Below are 18,254 nucleotides of genomic sequence, written 5' to 3'. Positions count from 1 at the left end.
GAGACAGAGAGAGAGACAGAGAGAGAGACAGAGACAGAGACAGAGAGAGAGGGAGAGAGAAAGTGGCGAGTAGAGTCATCTTTAATCCGTTTGAGTCAGAGCAGTTGTCCAGAGGCGAGCAGGGGTGGGGCGTATTAGGAAGGGGGTGAGAGGGCTCTGCTGTGCCAAGGTTGCGTGTGTGTGTGTGTGCGCGCGCGTGTGCGTGCGTGTGTGTGTGTGTGTGTGTGTGTGTGTAGAGTCCAGAGGGGAAGAGAGAGGCCTGCTGGGAAAGCCTGCAGCCTGCATGTTTGCCTGCCTGGGACAGATGACATCCGGCCAGGGACATTGCTCTTTTAACACGGCTGAGTGACGATACTCAACTAAAGAGTGGATAAAAATTAACCACGTTTTTCATGCTGCACTGTGGGAAGCGACTAATGTAGAATTTGCAAGGCGCAAAAAAAAACAAAAAACCACCAACAACAACAACAAAAAAAAACCCCGACAAATCTTGTTGTTTTTAATAGAGTCGAATTAAAAAAAAAAAAGAACAAATCCTGTTGAGTTGGGTTTCGGTGTCATCAGACTGGGTGCAGCTGCTCCGGAGTGCCAGGAGGCCTGACGTGGTGGACCCGACCCGCTCTGTTGGAGGGGGCACCATGTCTGAGAGGCTGCCTCATGTCATGGAAACAACTTGCAGTCGTGTGTGTGTACGTGTGTGTGTGTGTGTGCGTGTGTGCACATGCGCACACTGAGAATGTCAAGACATGCCCAGACAAGATAACCTTTAATTAAGAAGACAGCGTACAGCGCCATCTGCTGTTTGGACTGGAGTCAGTATGGATTGTTAGTATCTGATGTGCTGCACGAAATGCATTTGCTTTAATATTAATCCTTCATAATATCAGGGAAAAATATAACTCTTTTCTTTTTGTAGTTTTAACAGCCTTTATAATATAAATACGGTCAGAGAAGTCACGTTTACAGTGATGGGGATCAGTAATATCATTAGTTCTTAAATGTTGGGCAGCACACGTTATAGTTTTATCTTAAACATAAAATTAGACAGACAGACTCAAGTACTGTTCACAATACTTCCATGTATACAATATTGTACTTTTGACTTCACTATGTTCATTTGACAGCTGCATTTAGCTATTTTTCCGAATCAGATTTTTACGTTTTTTTTCTTCTTCTGTTTAAAAAAAATAAATATTAAACAGATATTTTTTAATGCGAGTACATTATTTTGAATGTACATAAATGCGTATACAACCATGAATTCAAAACTGTTAGATTAGATGTAGCTAACCTTGTGAATAATGAACTAAAAAATAACACATTACACTGCTGCTCATCAGAAACCGGCTGTTTTTTTTTCTGGAGATATTTCAGGTTTCAGATCCCCTTGTGCTGCAGGGGGGGGATCTGAAATGAATTTACGCCAATAGTCTAAGTATGTCGTTTGTTGTGAAATGAAAACTAAATTAAATCTTCACACGTTGATTATTTCCAGAGACTAGTTATTAGCAGTGAGCAGAAACACAGTGCGATTCGTTTTGGGCTCCAAGACGCTTTACGGAAAACACAGAAATTAATTGCACTTATTTAGTGCTGCTATATTAAACTGCAATTTCTAGCCTTATTTTCGCATGCAGGAAGTGGAGCTATAAAGGTTCAAACTGAATCATATTTGTGAGATACATTTTTAGATTTAGTCTTGTGACATAAATATTAAGGGACCTGTGAGAAATAAGTTCATTAACTTAACTTAAGTGCAGTAGATGTATATTCAAATGGGGCTCCTGATGTTGGAGCGTTTCATATACAGTAAATATGACTGTCGTTTTTATTGTCTGTTTAAGGTTAACGTTTCCTGTGATTCTGTGCCACTCTTTGCATACAATTCCTCTTAGAGTTGCAGGACTAAAAAAAAAAAAAAAGAAAAAGAAAAACACTTTGGACTCATTTTTCTTTTTAGCGATGGCAATATTTCAACAATGTTCAGATGGATTGCCATGAATATTTTTCTGGCTCTCGGACGATGAATTCTAATTACTTCGGTGAACCTCTGACTTTTCATCTCACGCTATTATCTGGTCAAAGTTTTTTATTTGGCCCAAATTACATTCCCATCTGCCGCAGCTTTACGTTGCGTTGTTTAGCATAGAACATGTCTGGGAAATACTACCAACCTATTGTATTTTGTGCATAGCGTGAGCGTACAGTTAGTTTACTATCTCTGTTAACAAAATGCTTCACACATTGAACAGCTCAAATCTTCAAACAGTAGATTTATGACATCGTGAGTCCTCCTGTGATAAGTTACATGTTACAGAGCAAAAAAAACAAAACAGATTTATGTCGGTTCCCTCGTGAAAAACCTGCTTCATCAGTTTTGCATCTTGAAAATCGTCTGAAACTAAATGAACCACAGATTGACAGTGAATGTTATTCTGTCACTGCATATTTATTTCAACACAATACAGTATATACAGTTTCAAAACTGCAACTCTTTGAAAAAGAAAAGAAAAAGAAGAAGAAGAAGAACAATTGGGCCGAAGAGAACAGCAGCAGTGATAAGCAGTATGGCTGTCACACACTTTTCCAACCTTTTCTTAATGTTAACACTCATTTAGCAACTTCAGTTCAAATGTTTAGTACAGAAAATGTGTAGAAAAGCTTCAAATCAATCATCTGCAACACCCTTCTGAAGAATAAATATTGAACATTTGGAGCAGTTTGATGAACAGATCGATACGTGAATTCAATTGAAAAGGCGGCAGAAGTAGAAACAACCAAAAAAATAAACGAAGTGAGGAAGTTTTGAGTGAAACGTTCACCACATTTTATGAACTTAAGTTAGCATTGTTTTCTCTTTCAAATCCAAAGACCTTAAGATAGAGGGGTTGAGAAAAAAAACAACACACAAATTACATTGCACTCTGAATAAGCTGAAATAGCAGCACTAAAGTAGACTGGATTTTTCCAAAGGGCACAATACAGCTTTTTTTTTTTTTGTTCATTTTTTATTTTACACACAACGTTCCTTCACACCCACACACTCTCTGAGTCATTGAGTTTATGTAAAGGACACACTGGAGTGTCCTCAGGTGACAGATGGTCAGATCGTCTTTAGTCACTGTAAGTCCCTGGCATCGGAGATAACGGGTTTAAATGCTTCTCAGGAAACACCTCTGCAGTCTAAATAATGGAAATACAGCTTGCATATAACACACTTTGATATAGTGAATAAAAAAAAAAAACACACAAAAAAAACACAAAAACATTCTGGTCACAATAAACCCACATGAAGAGGCACAGTTAGTCAGAAAACTGATTTTTGTGATGCACAACACTGATTACTAAAGCTTGTCAGTCTCCTTATTAATGTTGTATGTGTGTGTGTGTGTGTGTGTGTGTGTGTGTGTGTGTGTGTGTGTGTGTGTGTGTGTTCATTCATGTGTACAGTACGTGTGTATGTAGGAAAGAGGGAGGCTGGCTCGAAGTAGGAAAAAAAAAAATCTGCTTTTGAACAAAATGTGACTGAATAAACATAAGAAAACTTCAAGGTATGCGAGATGTTGGGCGGTAAACTTTTTGGAGCTCGAGTTGGCAGCGTAACACCTTGTAGTCAAAGCCAAGACAAGTTTCAAGGTCTTCTGGCTGGACAAAAAAAAAAAAAAAAAAAATAGTTTCCATAAAGTCTTGAAGAGGTGCCGTAAACCATAGCGCCGTCGCTGTTTGTTACAGATCTGCATGGCGAGGTGTGGTTCCTTCCCCCGACTAAGAAATCATTGAAAATTGGGGAATGCAGTGGAATACTGATGGTACTCCAGAGACGATGACAAAACCGTCTGATGTGGAGAAACGGGTGCCCTCCTCTGGCAGGTGTGGTGCCAGGAAACGCTGGCTGTATCCCTTCGTTACAGGTCAACATTTCCATCAAGGCTCTTAAGTTTTACTCTTTAAACGGTAATTTGGTTGCTCAGCAGACCATCAGCTTTCATACATCGACTGCAGCGTTTGGATCCTTGTCGAGACACTCAGTGGGAAGTTTGTCAAGAGAAATATTCAGGCTTTTTTCTTTTTTTCTTTTTACTGTCAGTCTCTCTTACTTGTTGGGAGGAGGGTTTTTTTTTTTGTGAGATATTTTCCTGTAATATTAAGGGTGGAGGGAACAGTGACACCTGTCAGACCAGCCTTCAGTCATGGCTGTGATTTTAGCCTAAGGTTCGCTCAATCAGCGACCGGTAGGGTTGGCAAAGTGTTGACGTTGAAGTAGCTCCAACAGCGGCGGCATTGGTCGAGTTTCGTTGGACAACACACGGTATATGTTGGTCCGTGCCGAACGGTTAAATGCTGCTCCAATAATTTCAAAATGAACTCGAGGTCTACGCTCGTAGGATGGAAGCAATCTTCGAAGGAAGATTTTTTTTTTTTTTTTTTTAACTCGGCCAGTACTTTCCCCGAACAAGCCTCAATGGAGTGTTGTATCCCATCTCTTATGATCCAAAGAGATCTGACTACTCCTCTCCCAACCTCAAATACATCTGCAAACACAATAAAAGTTTCCAAAAAAACCCTCCGAGGTTGCCAGAAATGATTTGCAGCACAGGGGCTTGTTGAGGATGCGGGACACACTCTGTGCCTCAGCTGAACGGGTCGAGACATTTTCAAGGTGTCATCTCAGGGAATGATGATGCATCAGTCGGTGTTGTGGGTAATAGCAGAGGGAACCGAAGGAAAAAGTCTGTTGACTCGGATTCTTCTTTCCTCTTTTGAGAGTGACTACAGTAATAATCATTCTTTTCTCTCCGGGGGAAATACATGTTTGGCAGCGGCGTTGGCTCTGCTGGCGGTCCCCCTACCGGACCTTTCTGGAGGTAAGATTGTACATCCTGTTCGCCCTGTGGGAGACATTCATCCACAGGCTTCCAAAGTTAGCTGGTAAAATTCTCGTCCATGTTTTACTGGAATGTAGCTGTTGATCCCAAGAAGAAGAAGCGAGTGTGGGGAAAAAAAAAAAAAAATGCCGTAGAGGAAAAAGTCAAAGTACTGCTGGTCTGGTCAAATCTTTAAGCTTCATTCAACTTTAGATCGTGTTGGTTTTTTCCATGTAATCTCTAAAACCTCCGTGATTCTATTTATGAAACTCCCTTTATACCCGGTCTCGATCAGCTTTTCAATGAATCTAAAGCTACTTTAAATTGATTGGTGTTTGCTAGCTTGTGTTCCCGTAGCGCCCCCTACCGATACCGCTTATTAGCATCAAAAGGTTATATTTAATTACCTTTAGGCTCGCTCTCAGTCAGCCTGGTGAAAACAATCATCTTGGACCAATTGGGTTTGCTTCTCCGCCTCAAGATGAGCTCAGAGGATCGGCGAAGTAGAGCTGCAAGGATTAAGCTAAAAGAAGTTCCAGTGTCAATACTGTGGTGGACATTATTTTCTATTTTTATATAATTTTATGGACATAACCAATGAATTAAGAAGATATTTAAACGATTTTTTGATATTGTAAGAAATCCTTGGCTGCGCCCGCAATTACACTTCAGAACATGTCTTTAAACACAAAAGAAACTTCACGGCTTGATTTAAAATGCTCATTAAAAGTCTGTTTAAGTGGTCCAACATGTAACAACTAAGAAAGGTGTGAGTCGTGTGAGTGCGAGTTGCCTGTTCCAAGCTTTGGCCTTTTTCAACTATAACCTGTTTGCCGACTGCGAAATCCTTTGATGCACAAGGGAAACGACGAAGCAGCGTTTCCAGTTAACACACACGGCATTGCTGGTACTCCCATAGACAATATCTAAAAATGGACTTTTGGAGGGCAGCAGAGCAGTTAAAGTCTTGAAAGTTTTCTTCGATAATTTAACCTCCAACAAGAGGCTTTGGCATTTATACAAATATTTTATAGCTTTTACAGTGGGCTACTCATTCAAGAAAATTTCAAGTATTGCAACCAAGAGACTCTCAAAAGAAGCCTCTTTCACGTGTAAATCTCCAAGGACTAAATTAAATCTCGCCTTTCTTTTCATGCAATCATACACCAACACAATGCAACATCAAAATCTCTTGACTCTCTGGATTTTGTACAGGTGTTGGTTTCACCTTTTGTCTGATTTACTGGTTTTCTTTACTGTATTGTAAGTGGGATGTCTGGCCTTTCAGATTCCGGTTCATTAAGCGGATGAAAAGAGAGCGCCAACACAGAGTTCAACACAAAGTCACTTTATTATGTTTACGGGCAGGTGGAACGACTGGGGATCCTTCTGATCACGACATCTGTTTTCAAGTGGATGCCGGCTCTGCCTGGGAAGAAAATGACGACTGAGGAGAGGGAGTGAGAGTTGGCTAAGGGTCTCCAAATAACGATGTCTGGGTATTTGATGATCCACGCCGATCCCAAAACAAAAAAGACAGCTCCAGTCAAGCCACACATCGAGAGTTCAACTTTTTTTTCCAAAAAAAACAAAACAAGAAGCAATACCGTAAAGTCCGGAGGGGAGTCTTGAGAGTACACGACACTTCAACAATGCTAGCAGTTTCCAAGGTATGTAATGTTCCCACTGTCTGGTTTTCCTTGAAGTTAACCAGATGTTGATTAATAGACAGTAGAGCAAGCCGTTCAGCATGGGCTGCTTTGCCTGATGAGGCACAGATGAGCCAGATGAGTTCTTCTTTGCTTCGTGTTCTGTCCGTGGCCTTTAAACGGTTATTGTGTGCATGTGGTTGGCTCTTGTCATTGTAAAAGCCTTTAGGAGGTCTATCTCTTACACAACCTTACATTATTTAAAAAAGAAAATCTTAATGACTGCGGACACTCTTGGTTATCGTCTCTCAACCTGCGGTATCGTCAGGGTGTTTTGACGAAATCAACAGCCAATACTCCTTACTTTCCGAAACATTAAAGACACACACAAAAAAAAGAAAAGGAAGCATAAAGGACATCTAGAAAAATGAATGACAAAATAAAGACATTACACTAAATATTTCTGACAGCCCGGCGGACTGCTTGAGGGCAAGTACCGGCACGTTCCCAATCCGGGGAAGGTCAAAACCACCCGGCCCGATTGGCAGTCTGTTTAAATCACACGACACCGTAGAGTCTTCATCACACTGAGATCTAAAATCCTCGAAAATCGAATCGGTCCTCAGAAGTGTCAGGGGTTGACTTTTCTCAATCAAACACCGGTGTGGGTCTTATATTCCTTTTTCAGAAATGAGTTGCTGTTTCAATAACACAAATATCTCTTGATTCCTTTATGTCTGTATGGGCCATTTGGTTTGGCAGAGGTGCTCCTTTAGTAACAGTCCAAAATTGAGTTTCCCTGCTGTCCTCTTCGCACCGCCTCCTCGCCCTAAGGTTAGTTAGTACACCTGATCGTCAGCGTTCATGCAGTAAAGGTTTGATCTGCGTGTAGAAGCTGCCCTACCCAAGTTTTGTGAATTCAGAGTCCCGCTCGTCTTTGCTGCCGGTAAGGTTGGTTGCCCTGGGAGACTGGACTTTGCCGATTTCCTCGAGGGCACTGGCCAGAGAGTCCAGGTCCCCCGAGTCCTGGTGCTGGGCTTCCCAGAGACTCAGGATCACCGACGATGGGCTGTCCTGACAGGCAAAGTAGCACAGGTTCCTACAGGCCAGGGAAGATTGGAATATTGTGTTAAGAGTACAACACGTGGCAATGAGTGGTAACGGAGTGGTTCAGCCATGAAGTGATCACGCCAAAGCCTGTAATACACCCATCAGTCAACTAGAGGGTACAGGGTCACATTTAGCCTCGCCTCAGCGCACGCGTGACCGGGGCTGAAGAAGGAGGTCATACAGGGGGGTTGTTTCGGTGTAGTCGGGTCGATCAAACCCCGGACTTTCACCCAGGAGACCAGGATTTGAGTCGATCATAAGGTGAAATGGATTTCTTTTAAGACATTTATATGGGTAACTCTACCCACGAGGTTTTACACGACTCGCTGAGGTAAACTGCGGAACCGAGACAGTACGCTGCAGCAGATTGACTGGTGTTTCACATGCTTCGGTGTTGACACCGGGTTGCATTTTGACAGGAGGGCCAATGGAAAAACATATTTAAAGAGACATAAAACAAAAAGAAGCCGCAGAGGCTGTGATATCCTGACTTTAGTCCCTGGATGAGTACAGAGTTCCAGTTTATAAGTCAAACTGGTAAATCAGAAAAGTAAGTCAGAAGGGAAAAAGTTTTTATGGGCTGAGCAAACTGAACTTCTTGTGTAGTACTGGAGTAGCGGAGTAACACTTAAAGCATGCGCAGTCTAGAATTACTTCAGGTACTACTTTATAGCACTACTGTATTATAGTGACATTTGTCTTTATTACATTAATTCCTGAATTTCTGGCTGGCTTGTTTTCATATTTAAAGGTCAATACACAAAAGTTAATCTAACAATTTCAAAAAATGACCTTCTCCTTCCACATGGAAATATCCAGAGTCTATGAATATGCAATTCTTTTTTCACTTCAAAAGTTTTCCTGCTGGACAACACGGCTCCTACTTGTGTTGGACGTTTTCATGTTTCCACAGCACACTTTTCACTTGAAATGTAGGCTCACTGTCATAAAATCAAGCTTGAAAGCATGTCAAAGTGTGTCAGTGTCAAACCTCCAAGTAAAGTAACAATAATGGAGGATGTTTTGAGTGCAGAGGGCTTTAAAATTATGATAATTTATGACTTGCTACAGAAGAAGAATATTATTTCCAAAATTTAGCCTGAGCCTGATGTTTGTATTTTAATTGGAAAATTCAGTTCAATCACTTTGATTAGTGGTTCAGCAGTAATAATTGAAGGTCAATAAAATCGATTTGTTCCCAGGCTGAAAACACCAGTGTGGCTTATTGCCTGAGAAAACAAGCTCCCAGTAAGATTTCGCTTCCTCTGCTGTTGTTATAACACACGTCCAACAGAGGGCACTGTTTCTTTACAATGGCACGTCCTTTGTTGCCTTCCTTCTTCCTTTTTATCCCATTTTCTCTCCTTTGGTATGACGCTGTTCCCATACTCTCAGAGAAATAATGACTAAAATCAGCTTAACTAGGTGGAGACATTTCCATTACATGCTTCTTGGTGTGTTCGGCTGGATTGCAAAAAAAAAAAAAAAAAAAAAAAACCCTCCGAAATCCTTCTTCCCATTCCTCCGTCACAGATGTTTGTTTTCAGACTGGAACTGAAATTCCTTAATCACATAGTTTTTCCGTCATAGTTTCTTTTGTGTAACTTTTCCCTCTCATGTTTTTCCAACTGGCAAACATGGAGAGCGCGCTCACTTCCTGTTTACTTTCTTCTTCCTCGAGTGCTCGACGGAGCTGACTGCACAGATCTGAGACTCCTTCGTGGCTATAATCACTTGATTATCGACTTCTCCTCTTTGAAGCACAAACAGAGATCGCTCCGTCGCCAAACAACTAAAACCCCGCGCAGCCTACGCCAACACTGACCCGGCACAACCTCCGGAGAGTTTAGCAGGGGGAGGGTGGGGTGAGGTTCGGAGGACGGAGCACATGCAGAGATGCCGTTAATGAGAAGTGCTAACATGAACAAATTTTCTTGCCAGAGGCTGGCCTGTCAGCAGTCTGAGACCTTCCTTCAGATTTCTGCAAAACACGGCAGCTTCTCTGCAGTTACAGTACTGCGACTGTGCTAAAGTTTCCCTCCTTTACACCCTCCTCTCTCTCTCTCTCTGCGCATGTGTTTTTTAGATCTATAATGAAATCAGAAGTGTGGCGTGTTACTGAAGGCTGCTCGGCGATGGGAGATAACGCCTGACACGGTGCCTAAACTCCAGATTACATAGTATTCAAAGTGGGAGCGGCGTACACATTGGAGAGACCAAGGGACCGTATTCACAGCGATTCCTAGGATCCTCTCACAGAGCTCCGAACTTAAGCTTAAATATTGTTGTTGTTTTTTTTTAAGCGAGGAATCTTAGTTTGGGGGTGATTTAGGGAAACTTCTCAGAGCAACTTTAAGCTAGGAAAGGACAGAAACCCTTTCTCTCAGTGAGGAGGTGTGGTCAACCCCGTTGCAAGGGATGACACATCGTTTTAAAGGACGCGATTGGTTGATCCAAAAAAGAAAAAGCGCTCTTTGTGATAATGGACAGTTATTTAACCTTTTTTTTTTTTTTTTTTTTTTTTAAAAACACTCTCACGAGACTGTCTCTGTGCCTGCAGGCCAAAAATAATCAGACCCATCTTAAAGCTTTGTCTGCCTTAAAATAGCAGCTTTAACATCAACGCTGGCTTGAAAAAGGGAGAGTGGGCATTTCTTTTTATTCCCAATCAGAAATGATTTCTTCTTTTTCTAGGAGTACACAAGGACGTTGGTTATGTCTGTAACCCCAGGTTCTACGAGTAATGGCGTAGCTTTGGCGGCCCTGACAGCTGTTGTGGTTCGGTTTAGCTCCTCGTCTGCTTGAATGCGATGAAAACCTGTAAATGGCCACTTGTTGCCACCGAGGCCGCTGTTGTCACGGCTCAAGCAAACGTCGCATGTTGTTGCTTTAAATCCACAACGTGTTGTTTTTACACTTCAGGTTTTGTACTTCCGCAGTTTTCTCCTCTGCTTGAGAATTTTGTTAAAAGTCCTCCTCCCTGCTCCGAACAGTTTTTCGCCTTAGGAGCTCCCTTAACGACTATCACGCTTTGTGGAGGATCTGCTCTTAACTTTAAGGGGAAATTCTCAGAAAACGTCACAGGTCTTTAGAATATTCTTCGAATTTCGTCACTACGAGGAACTTACAGTCCGGGGAATCTTCGTGAATACGGTCTATTCTATTATTCTTCACACCTTAGGAAAAAACCCCAGCTCATTTCACAGAGATGACTCAATGGTACGTAAATGAAATGTAGTTTCTTTTAGAGTGCACACCTGTCTATGTGGAGCTTTTGAGCCAGGAGCTGCCAGTCCTTCCCGTTGGCGTTGGCGGTGTCGAAGGTGGCGCTGATCCGCTGACGGATGGACAGGGGGATATTGAACGCCCTCGACCCCGTCTGAGAGGTGACGGTGCAGTCGGACTGTGTGAAAAAGGGAACCACTCCCTTTTCGTTCTGGTAAAGGAGGACAGGAAAAAGAAATTTAAAAAAAAAGGCGGGTGTCAGGTTGGGTGGTGGTGGTGGGAGGGGTGAGGGGGGGGGGTTGGTGGATCCTGATGCAGCAGCTTAACGTCTCCCCACTTTGATATGGAGACAAGGACGAGGATTTATCAAGACAATTTGTAATCTATACATGAAAAGCTCCCTGTGAGGCTCATTAAGCAAGCCCTTAAATCAAATCGAGAGTCATTCGGTGCAATAAAAAAAGCTATTACCGGGCCGCGTGACCGCCCACGCGCCGAACACACACTCTCTCACCTCCACTACAGACGTATAGATCTGGAGGATGTGCTCCTCGCCCGTGACCTGACGGATGTTGATCTTGCAGGAGAGCTGCGACGACGAGTGGCTGTATCGCTCCAGAGAGAAGGCACACTGCAGGGGACGCCGGTTACTGGCCCACACCTGAGAAAAGGAGAACTCCTGCCGAGGAGGGAGGGAGTGTGTGTGTGTGTGTGTGTGTGGGGGGGGGGGGGGGTTGGGTGGACAGGAGGAGCGCGGTGATGAAAAGGATTAGACTGAGGAGAGGAAACACGCTCATTAACTCCCTGCTAAAGAGATTTGTTATTTGAAATCCTGTCTCGCCACCCACTCTGCTGTTTACATGATTAATTAAGACTGAACGAGTGGCCTCTTTAGCCAATCAATGACGCGAGCTAATCAAGAGGTTTACCCATCACAAAGACCAGGTGTTGGGTGAGAATGGATCCCGTTAACCATCTGTAAGAGCCGTTGGTTTGAAAAGTGAATCAATGATTTTACTTCGCGACACAGAAAACAATATTCACGTCACTTTACAGAACTTTTACGTTACGAATTACTCTCACGTGTTGTCTTTAGCTTAAAAATATTGCAAGTCCACAAAAATAAAAGGACAAAAAAAAAAAGACAATTTAATACCTGCAAATAAAATAAACTTAAAAACAAGATAAAAACAAAACAAAAGGAAAGTACAAAAGACTATTTAAAAACAGAAAATAAAATAAACTTAAAAACAAGATTAAAAAAATAAATACAAGGGAAAAAAAAGACTTTAACTACAGAAAATATATTGTTTTAAACAAGATAAATGGAAAAAACAACAACAAAAAACCCCACCTTGAGACCAATGCACGCAAGACGATAGAGATGATAGAAATGTAGATACAGTAAAAGCAAAAGAGATGTAAAATAGACTAAAATAGAGTCAGATAAGAGCTAAAAACTAAAAACAAGAGTAAAAAGGAGGACAATGAAATGCATTCAAAAGCTTAAAGTTACAGTTAAACAGAATCGAGGGGAGGTAAGAGCAATATAAATGTGTAAAAGTAGCTAAAAGGACGCTGGAAGGTGTGAAATAGTGAATGTATGACTAAACCTTCCTCTGAAGATGATGCAGAGCCGCAGAGCAAATTCAGAGTTACATTTCCACTTCGTTGGCTTCATAGCTTGCATTTCCTAAAGTCTGATACTCCTACTATGAAGCTTACACGTGCCGATCTGTCAGATCAGCACCAGTAATGTGATTACGGAATCGGAGTGGAGACGCCTTCATTTATCCGGTTTGCACTTACTTCCCCCCCCCCCCGCCCAAATGTTGTCGCTGCACGACCACCGGCAAATCCGAGCAGAGCTAAGAGCTCCATTTTCAACTTCAATCACCGAGGCCGGCGTGACCCAGACGGCCAGCGTGGTGAGAACGGGGTCAAAAACACGGTTTCACAGATGAATCATCCTCTCTTCAGATCTATCAGGCGGGAGGACGGCCGCTTATATAAAAAAAAAAAAAAAAAAAAAAAAAGCCTCCTTTAGGTTTTTCGAGAGTGGTGTCTGTCTGAATGAGAGCCCGCAGTCATCTTCGCTGTCGGACCCTCACACGAGTTCTCTAAGAAATCCTTGTTGGGGCGCTACAGTGGTCTAATTCTGCTAAAAGGGACGTCGCTGGTGGGATAAACATCACAGGGAAGAGCAGAACATGCCGTATGCAGACCCCTGGGAAGATAACTATGATATGCGTGTGTATGTACGCCTGCCTAGCAGTCATAATTAATCTTGTAAGGGTGTGTGTGTGTGTGTGTGTGTGGGTGTGGGTGTGAAACAGATAGCTAGCCTCTGTGATCTCCTGCTGTGCCCTTGCTGCTGTCCTTTGCTGGCTTTGATGTGACCGGCCCGGAAAAAAAAAAAAAAAAAACCACCGAGGTGATGGAGATGAAGGTGCACATCTTCTTTTATTCCCCCCTCCCGCCCCCCCACCCCCGAGAGCTCGATTTTTTTAAATGATATGCACCCGCAGTAAACAGGCTTGCTTGACTTTGGATCCCTTTTAAAATGACAGAAAGCTAACCGAGACGTCGTACCTGGCAGGTGGTGAAAGGCTTGATGCTCCAGAGCAGCTGCGGGACGTCCTGGATGGACACCTGGAGGCTGAACGTGTTCCCCCGGAACAGCATCATCTTAGGCTCCTCCAGCAGCCGCCCCCCCCTGCCGCGCTCGCCCGCCGCCACTTCCTGATGAGGAGAGGTGTGCGTGGGTGGTTGGGGTCAGGGGTCGGGGGTCGGGGGAGTACAGAGAAAAGGTCGACGTTTCATCTTGTTGAAGGACAACGTCAAGAAAAGGACTGAAGCAAAGCACACCGTGTTACGCGGAGAAGAAAATGTTCCTGTTGATTGATTTTTAATAAACGAGCGACTTCACGGGGAAACACGCAGAGAGGAATCTGAGCATCGCTGCGAAGGTTTATCAAAGATGAATCATTGAATTAAAAAGAAACTGAGAGCAGCTGAAACAGTTCTTTGATTCCTTAACTTAATTTATCGTCAGATACGTTCAGCTCCTTAATTGTTTTCCGCGTTTCTTTCTCTTTTGACTTGTGTTTTGGACTGTTGGTTGGACCCAGTGAAGAATTTGAGGATGTCACTCTGGTCTTTTGGGAAATTTTTGGAAAACAACTGTGACGAGCATTTGTGACGATATTCTGACATTTATACACCAAATGATAATTGTCTAATGAAGAAAACCATCATCAGATTCATTAAGAATGAAAATATTGAGAAGTCACCAGCTGGATCAGAAATAAATTTTTCCAAAAACTTTCAGGGTAACTATTTTCTCAGTTTCAGAAATGTGATCATGTCACGAAAGATGCCTCAAAGAAAAAAAAAAAAAATGGGAAAGAAATGTAAAAGAATAATCCAACACGAACACAAATGAATGTGAAAAGAGAGACGAAAAAACAACAACAACAAGCAAAGTAAACACGAGAAGCGTTCCGTGATTGTTTGTAGAGGGGTTTTGAATTATATGTGCCTGTTTGAAATTTTTTTTTTTTTTCAAGCTTTCAAAATGCAGTGATGAGGCCTTCAAACTCCTAAAAGCAACTCAAAATCATAGACAAAATCGATAATAAACACAAGAATCATAATATACCGTGCTCTAAAAAAATGACAGTAGTGAACTTTCAAAGCGTCCCCATTTTTTCAGATGTTGCAAAAAAAGTCAGTAAAGTCTGTGACACACAGCTGTTGGGATGCAATGACACCTGTAACTAGCAGGGTTTAAATCTGGTGACGTTATCGCTGATGAAAGTAAAGGTAGTGTGTTAGTAATCGCTGCCTTATTACAGGACGAAGGTTCGGCCGTTAAACCTGACAAAGCGCGTCTGGTACTCGTGTCTGTCTGTCTGTCTGTCCGTCTGTCCTTTTGCTGCCGTCATCAATTAAAAAAAACAAAAACGAATGAGCCACTGACATCACACGATCTCCTCCGTGTTTTCACTTCCCGGCTTCCTCCTCACTTTCCGACTTTTTGCTAAAGGTTATTATCGGTCTGATCTGTCCATAAAAACTCTGCTCTTCAACCTTTTATGGCTCGATTTCGCACCTTTTTTTTTTTTGCCAAATTCCGATGTAACCTTTCCGGTCTTCCTGCTGATCTTGCAGTTCAGCCTCCGTAATGCCGCTTTCTCCTTCTCCGAACTGTGGATTGTAACACTCTTGACATTCGCGCTCAGCCGAATGGCAGTGATGTCACTGGCCGTTGTTTTGGTTTTTTTTCTCCTCCACATCTCTGAGCTCTGATTCTGAAGTCCAGCAGTGGGTTCTGTTTTCTTAAAAACTTCCAACATTTCATACATCTCCATTTCCTGCGCTGCGAGCTTTCCATTTCTTTCTCTTCTTACAGCTGATCTGCTTTTCTGTCACAGTCGTTTTCTCTGCAGTTCACGTTGATGTGAGCCTCCTGGCGTCAACTGCAACAATAGGAACAGAAAGACGGAAAACGAACCGACTGCCCTTTCATGTCCTAACATGCCGTGCAGAGGAAAACACCTGCGCAGCACATCTGAAAAATGGAGGACTCAACATTAAAACGGCTCTTTGTATTAAATGACAAAATGCATGTGCATAAAAATCACCTGAAATAAAAGCTTAAAAAAACCCCCCAACCTACTACTTCTACTTATGTTTTCCTGAAGTAGCAAAAGCATCAAATTTCACTCTCCCGTTAACACACTTGTGGAGTGCACTACTCGTATGTGTGTGCATGTGTTGGTATGCAGTGTACTTCCATGTTTGTGTGTACACGTTGTTTATCTTGGCTTTTGCAGGGAAAGGTGCGGAAAGGATGACGATGCATGACAGTCTTCGACCGGATCGATTCCTACTTCAAGCTCAACGGGGGAAATTATTGGTCGTATGAAGCACAAACAAAAAACCAACAACAACAAAAGAACAAACAAACAAAGACTCGCTGACTGATGGAGAGGTGGAGTGAATTGGCTCTTGGCTCTTACATCCCCGAGCATCTCTGAGTTCCTCGAACGAAGCCAGAAGTGAAGTAGGACTGTAACTACCAGCACTACTTCAAGAAAGGCTGCGTGTGTTTAATTAAGATAGGAAACAAATTACCGCTCCAAAGTTTTGGGTTTTGGCTGCAGAACCTTTTAACAAAAAGCTGTGAGTGTGTCTTATTTTTTTTTTTTTTTTTTAACAAGTGTTCCCACACGGCGAAACTTTTTCACAAAAGCGACGCACCGACCGACACGCCGTCTCAAACCGTGTCTCATTTTAATGTGTTCAAATACTTCTCAGATGGAAAACACATTTAATTAACAGAGAGCAAATTAAATTACGCAAAAGAAAAGGGCAGAGAAGCAACCTTGGAGCATCTGTTGTCTTTGTAATTAAAAGTCCCTCTTTGTCTCGTAGTCATCAAGCATCTCCCAGTGGCGATGTCACCGAACAGGCAGATCTTCAGTGGAGCACAAAAAACCCCGGCCAATTCCTCCGGGCCAGAAACCACCAGACACACAGCTCAAACCTCGCAATTTAAATATCTTTTATCATCTATTCATACTGTTTTATACATGAGAATTCTTTTGGCATTATTAGTATTTTAAGTCATACTCGCTGCATGGCTCTGTGGATTGTATTTGTGGTTCTCTATACTTTTGTGGTTCCCAGAGGGTGAACCCGGTGTTCCTTTTATTTTTTTTCACCTCTAGCACCACTTTAAGGTTGTAATTTTAATGGAAATGCTGTGACAACGATTGGTTCATTGATTGCCATGAAATGTGGTTCAAATATTCATGACCTCACTTATAACTCTGGTCAGGGTCAAAATTGAGATTTTCTCCAAAACAGATTGTTGTGACGTCAATTGTCTGTGACGTAATAACTTACTTGCTTGCTTGCAATGTAGTTTATATTTATCTGCTGAGCTTTTCTAGTTGTATATATTCTACTTTTTTGTGCATCTATGATGGATTTTATGGTTTGATTGACAGGCTTAGGGTGGGCGGGAATAGTGCCCTTAGGTTCTCAGTAAGATCCTCCCCTAGTCCTCCCCCCAGCTTGTCCAAATACGATCACTTCTGGCTGCAAAACAACCCCAAGATGGCGACGGACAAAATGCCAGACTGGAGGCTTCAAAACAGCCGTTCACAAACCAGTGGGTTGCCACTCGCCGCGGCCTCACAGAGGGTGAGCAGCCTCTCGCATTACAGCATCCACAGCGATGTGGGAAGTGTGACTTTGTTTGGCCAAAGAATACAAAGTAGGAATTTGTCTTTTTTTTTTCTCTGTGTCAGAAAGCAGTTTTTCTCCTGTCGTGTAGAGCAGAAAGTTTCATTGCATCCTGCAGACGAGGGAATCATGAATCACTTTATTGGTTTAAATCACTTTGTTCAGCTCAGGTCAAAGATTCTCGATCACTTAAGTTTTTCTTCTTTTTTTTTTTTTTTCTTTTTACAAAGCTAAGCGGTCTCATTGCCACTTAAAGGCACTTCACTAATATACGTCACTAAGTGAATACGTCACCGTCACGAAGGCACTTCAGTTGGGCTGCATACAGCAGCAGAGAAATGAATCACCGTTCGAAGGCACTTCAGTAGGTTGCAGCGGTAAGTGAACGCTTCACTCTTCATTTGTTCATCGGATTTAAACCTCTCGTAGTTCAGCGGTGCATTCAATCTCGTTCTAGTTCAGGCTGTGGCATTTAGTTCAGTTCAAAACCTGACCCGTACCTGCACAGCCTCTTATTTATGTCACATATATTACATTGTATGATTGTTTCTGCGGCTTTCAAAAGGCTTTTAACAAGAAATGCAAGGAAGTAATGTACTGTGTCGCGACTAAGGTGACAACGGTGCGCTCGGTAAGTTGAGCTTGCCCAAAACAACTGATTTGGTCAGTGACAATAGAGAGTTATAGAAATCTTGAGGTAAATATATATTTATAGAGATACATTTATGTGCAAAACACCTCAAAGTACAAAGTAAAAGTAAATTTAAATAAAACTGCGAGCAGTGATATGCCAAACATGTTACGAGTGCACAACAAAATCTGTAGGAGGAGTTCGTTAAAATACATGTGAATCGCCCAAAATGGCGACTAAATTAAAAATGGCGGACTTCCTGTTGAGTTGACGTAATGGTGCGCAGGACGTTTTTTGTACATCTCGGTGTGATACACATGTCCACCGAATTTCGTGCATGTAGGTAAATATAGCCACTGGGGCATCTGTTTAGGGGGCGCTAGCGAGCCATTTGACCACGCCCACTCACGACTCCATTAAAATACGGAATTTTTCGCTGGGACAGAAGCGTGTACCAACTTTCAGGAGTTTTTGAATCTGATAAAGCCTTCAAAAATGCAGTTGTTTACAGAGAATAAT

General features: G+C 42.3%; 1 protein-coding gene across 2 annotated transcripts in view; it reads right to left on the bottom strand.

Moving 5' to 3' along the window:
* Positions 1-6,197: 6,197 nt before the first annotated feature.
* Positions 6,198-18,254, bottom strand: part of LOC138622251 (netrin receptor UNC5D-like) — a 163,987-nt gene continuing 151,930 nt past the window's right edge. The window contains exons 15-18 of one of the 2 annotated variants that reach the window (XM_069700903.1): positions 13,442-13,591; positions 11,364-11,528; positions 10,882-11,060; positions 6,198-7,613 (exon numbers count right to left, since the gene is read on the bottom strand). In XM_069700903.1, the coding sequence (XP_069557004.1) occupies positions 7,415-7,613; positions 10,882-11,060; positions 11,364-11,528; positions 13,442-13,591 (693 nt within the window). In that variant the 3' untranslated portion in view covers positions 6,198-7,414. The remainder of the gene's footprint in view (positions 7,614-10,881; positions 11,061-11,363; positions 11,529-13,441; positions 13,592-18,254) is intronic. The other variant, XM_069700904.1, reaches the window with a different exon arrangement.

The sequence above is a fragment of the Brachyistius frenatus genome, unplaced genomic scaffold (assembly GCF_029030835.1).
Source record: "Brachyistius frenatus isolate BFR_SWC_R1_liver_20210118 unplaced genomic scaffold, ASM2903083v1 Contig_35, whole genome shotgun sequence".
NCBI classification, from domain to species: Eukaryota; Metazoa; Chordata; class Actinopteri; family Embiotocidae; genus Brachyistius; species Brachyistius frenatus.
The sequence above is the reverse complement of the archived record's forward strand: the minus strand, read 5'-3'. Positions and strand labels throughout refer to the sequence as shown.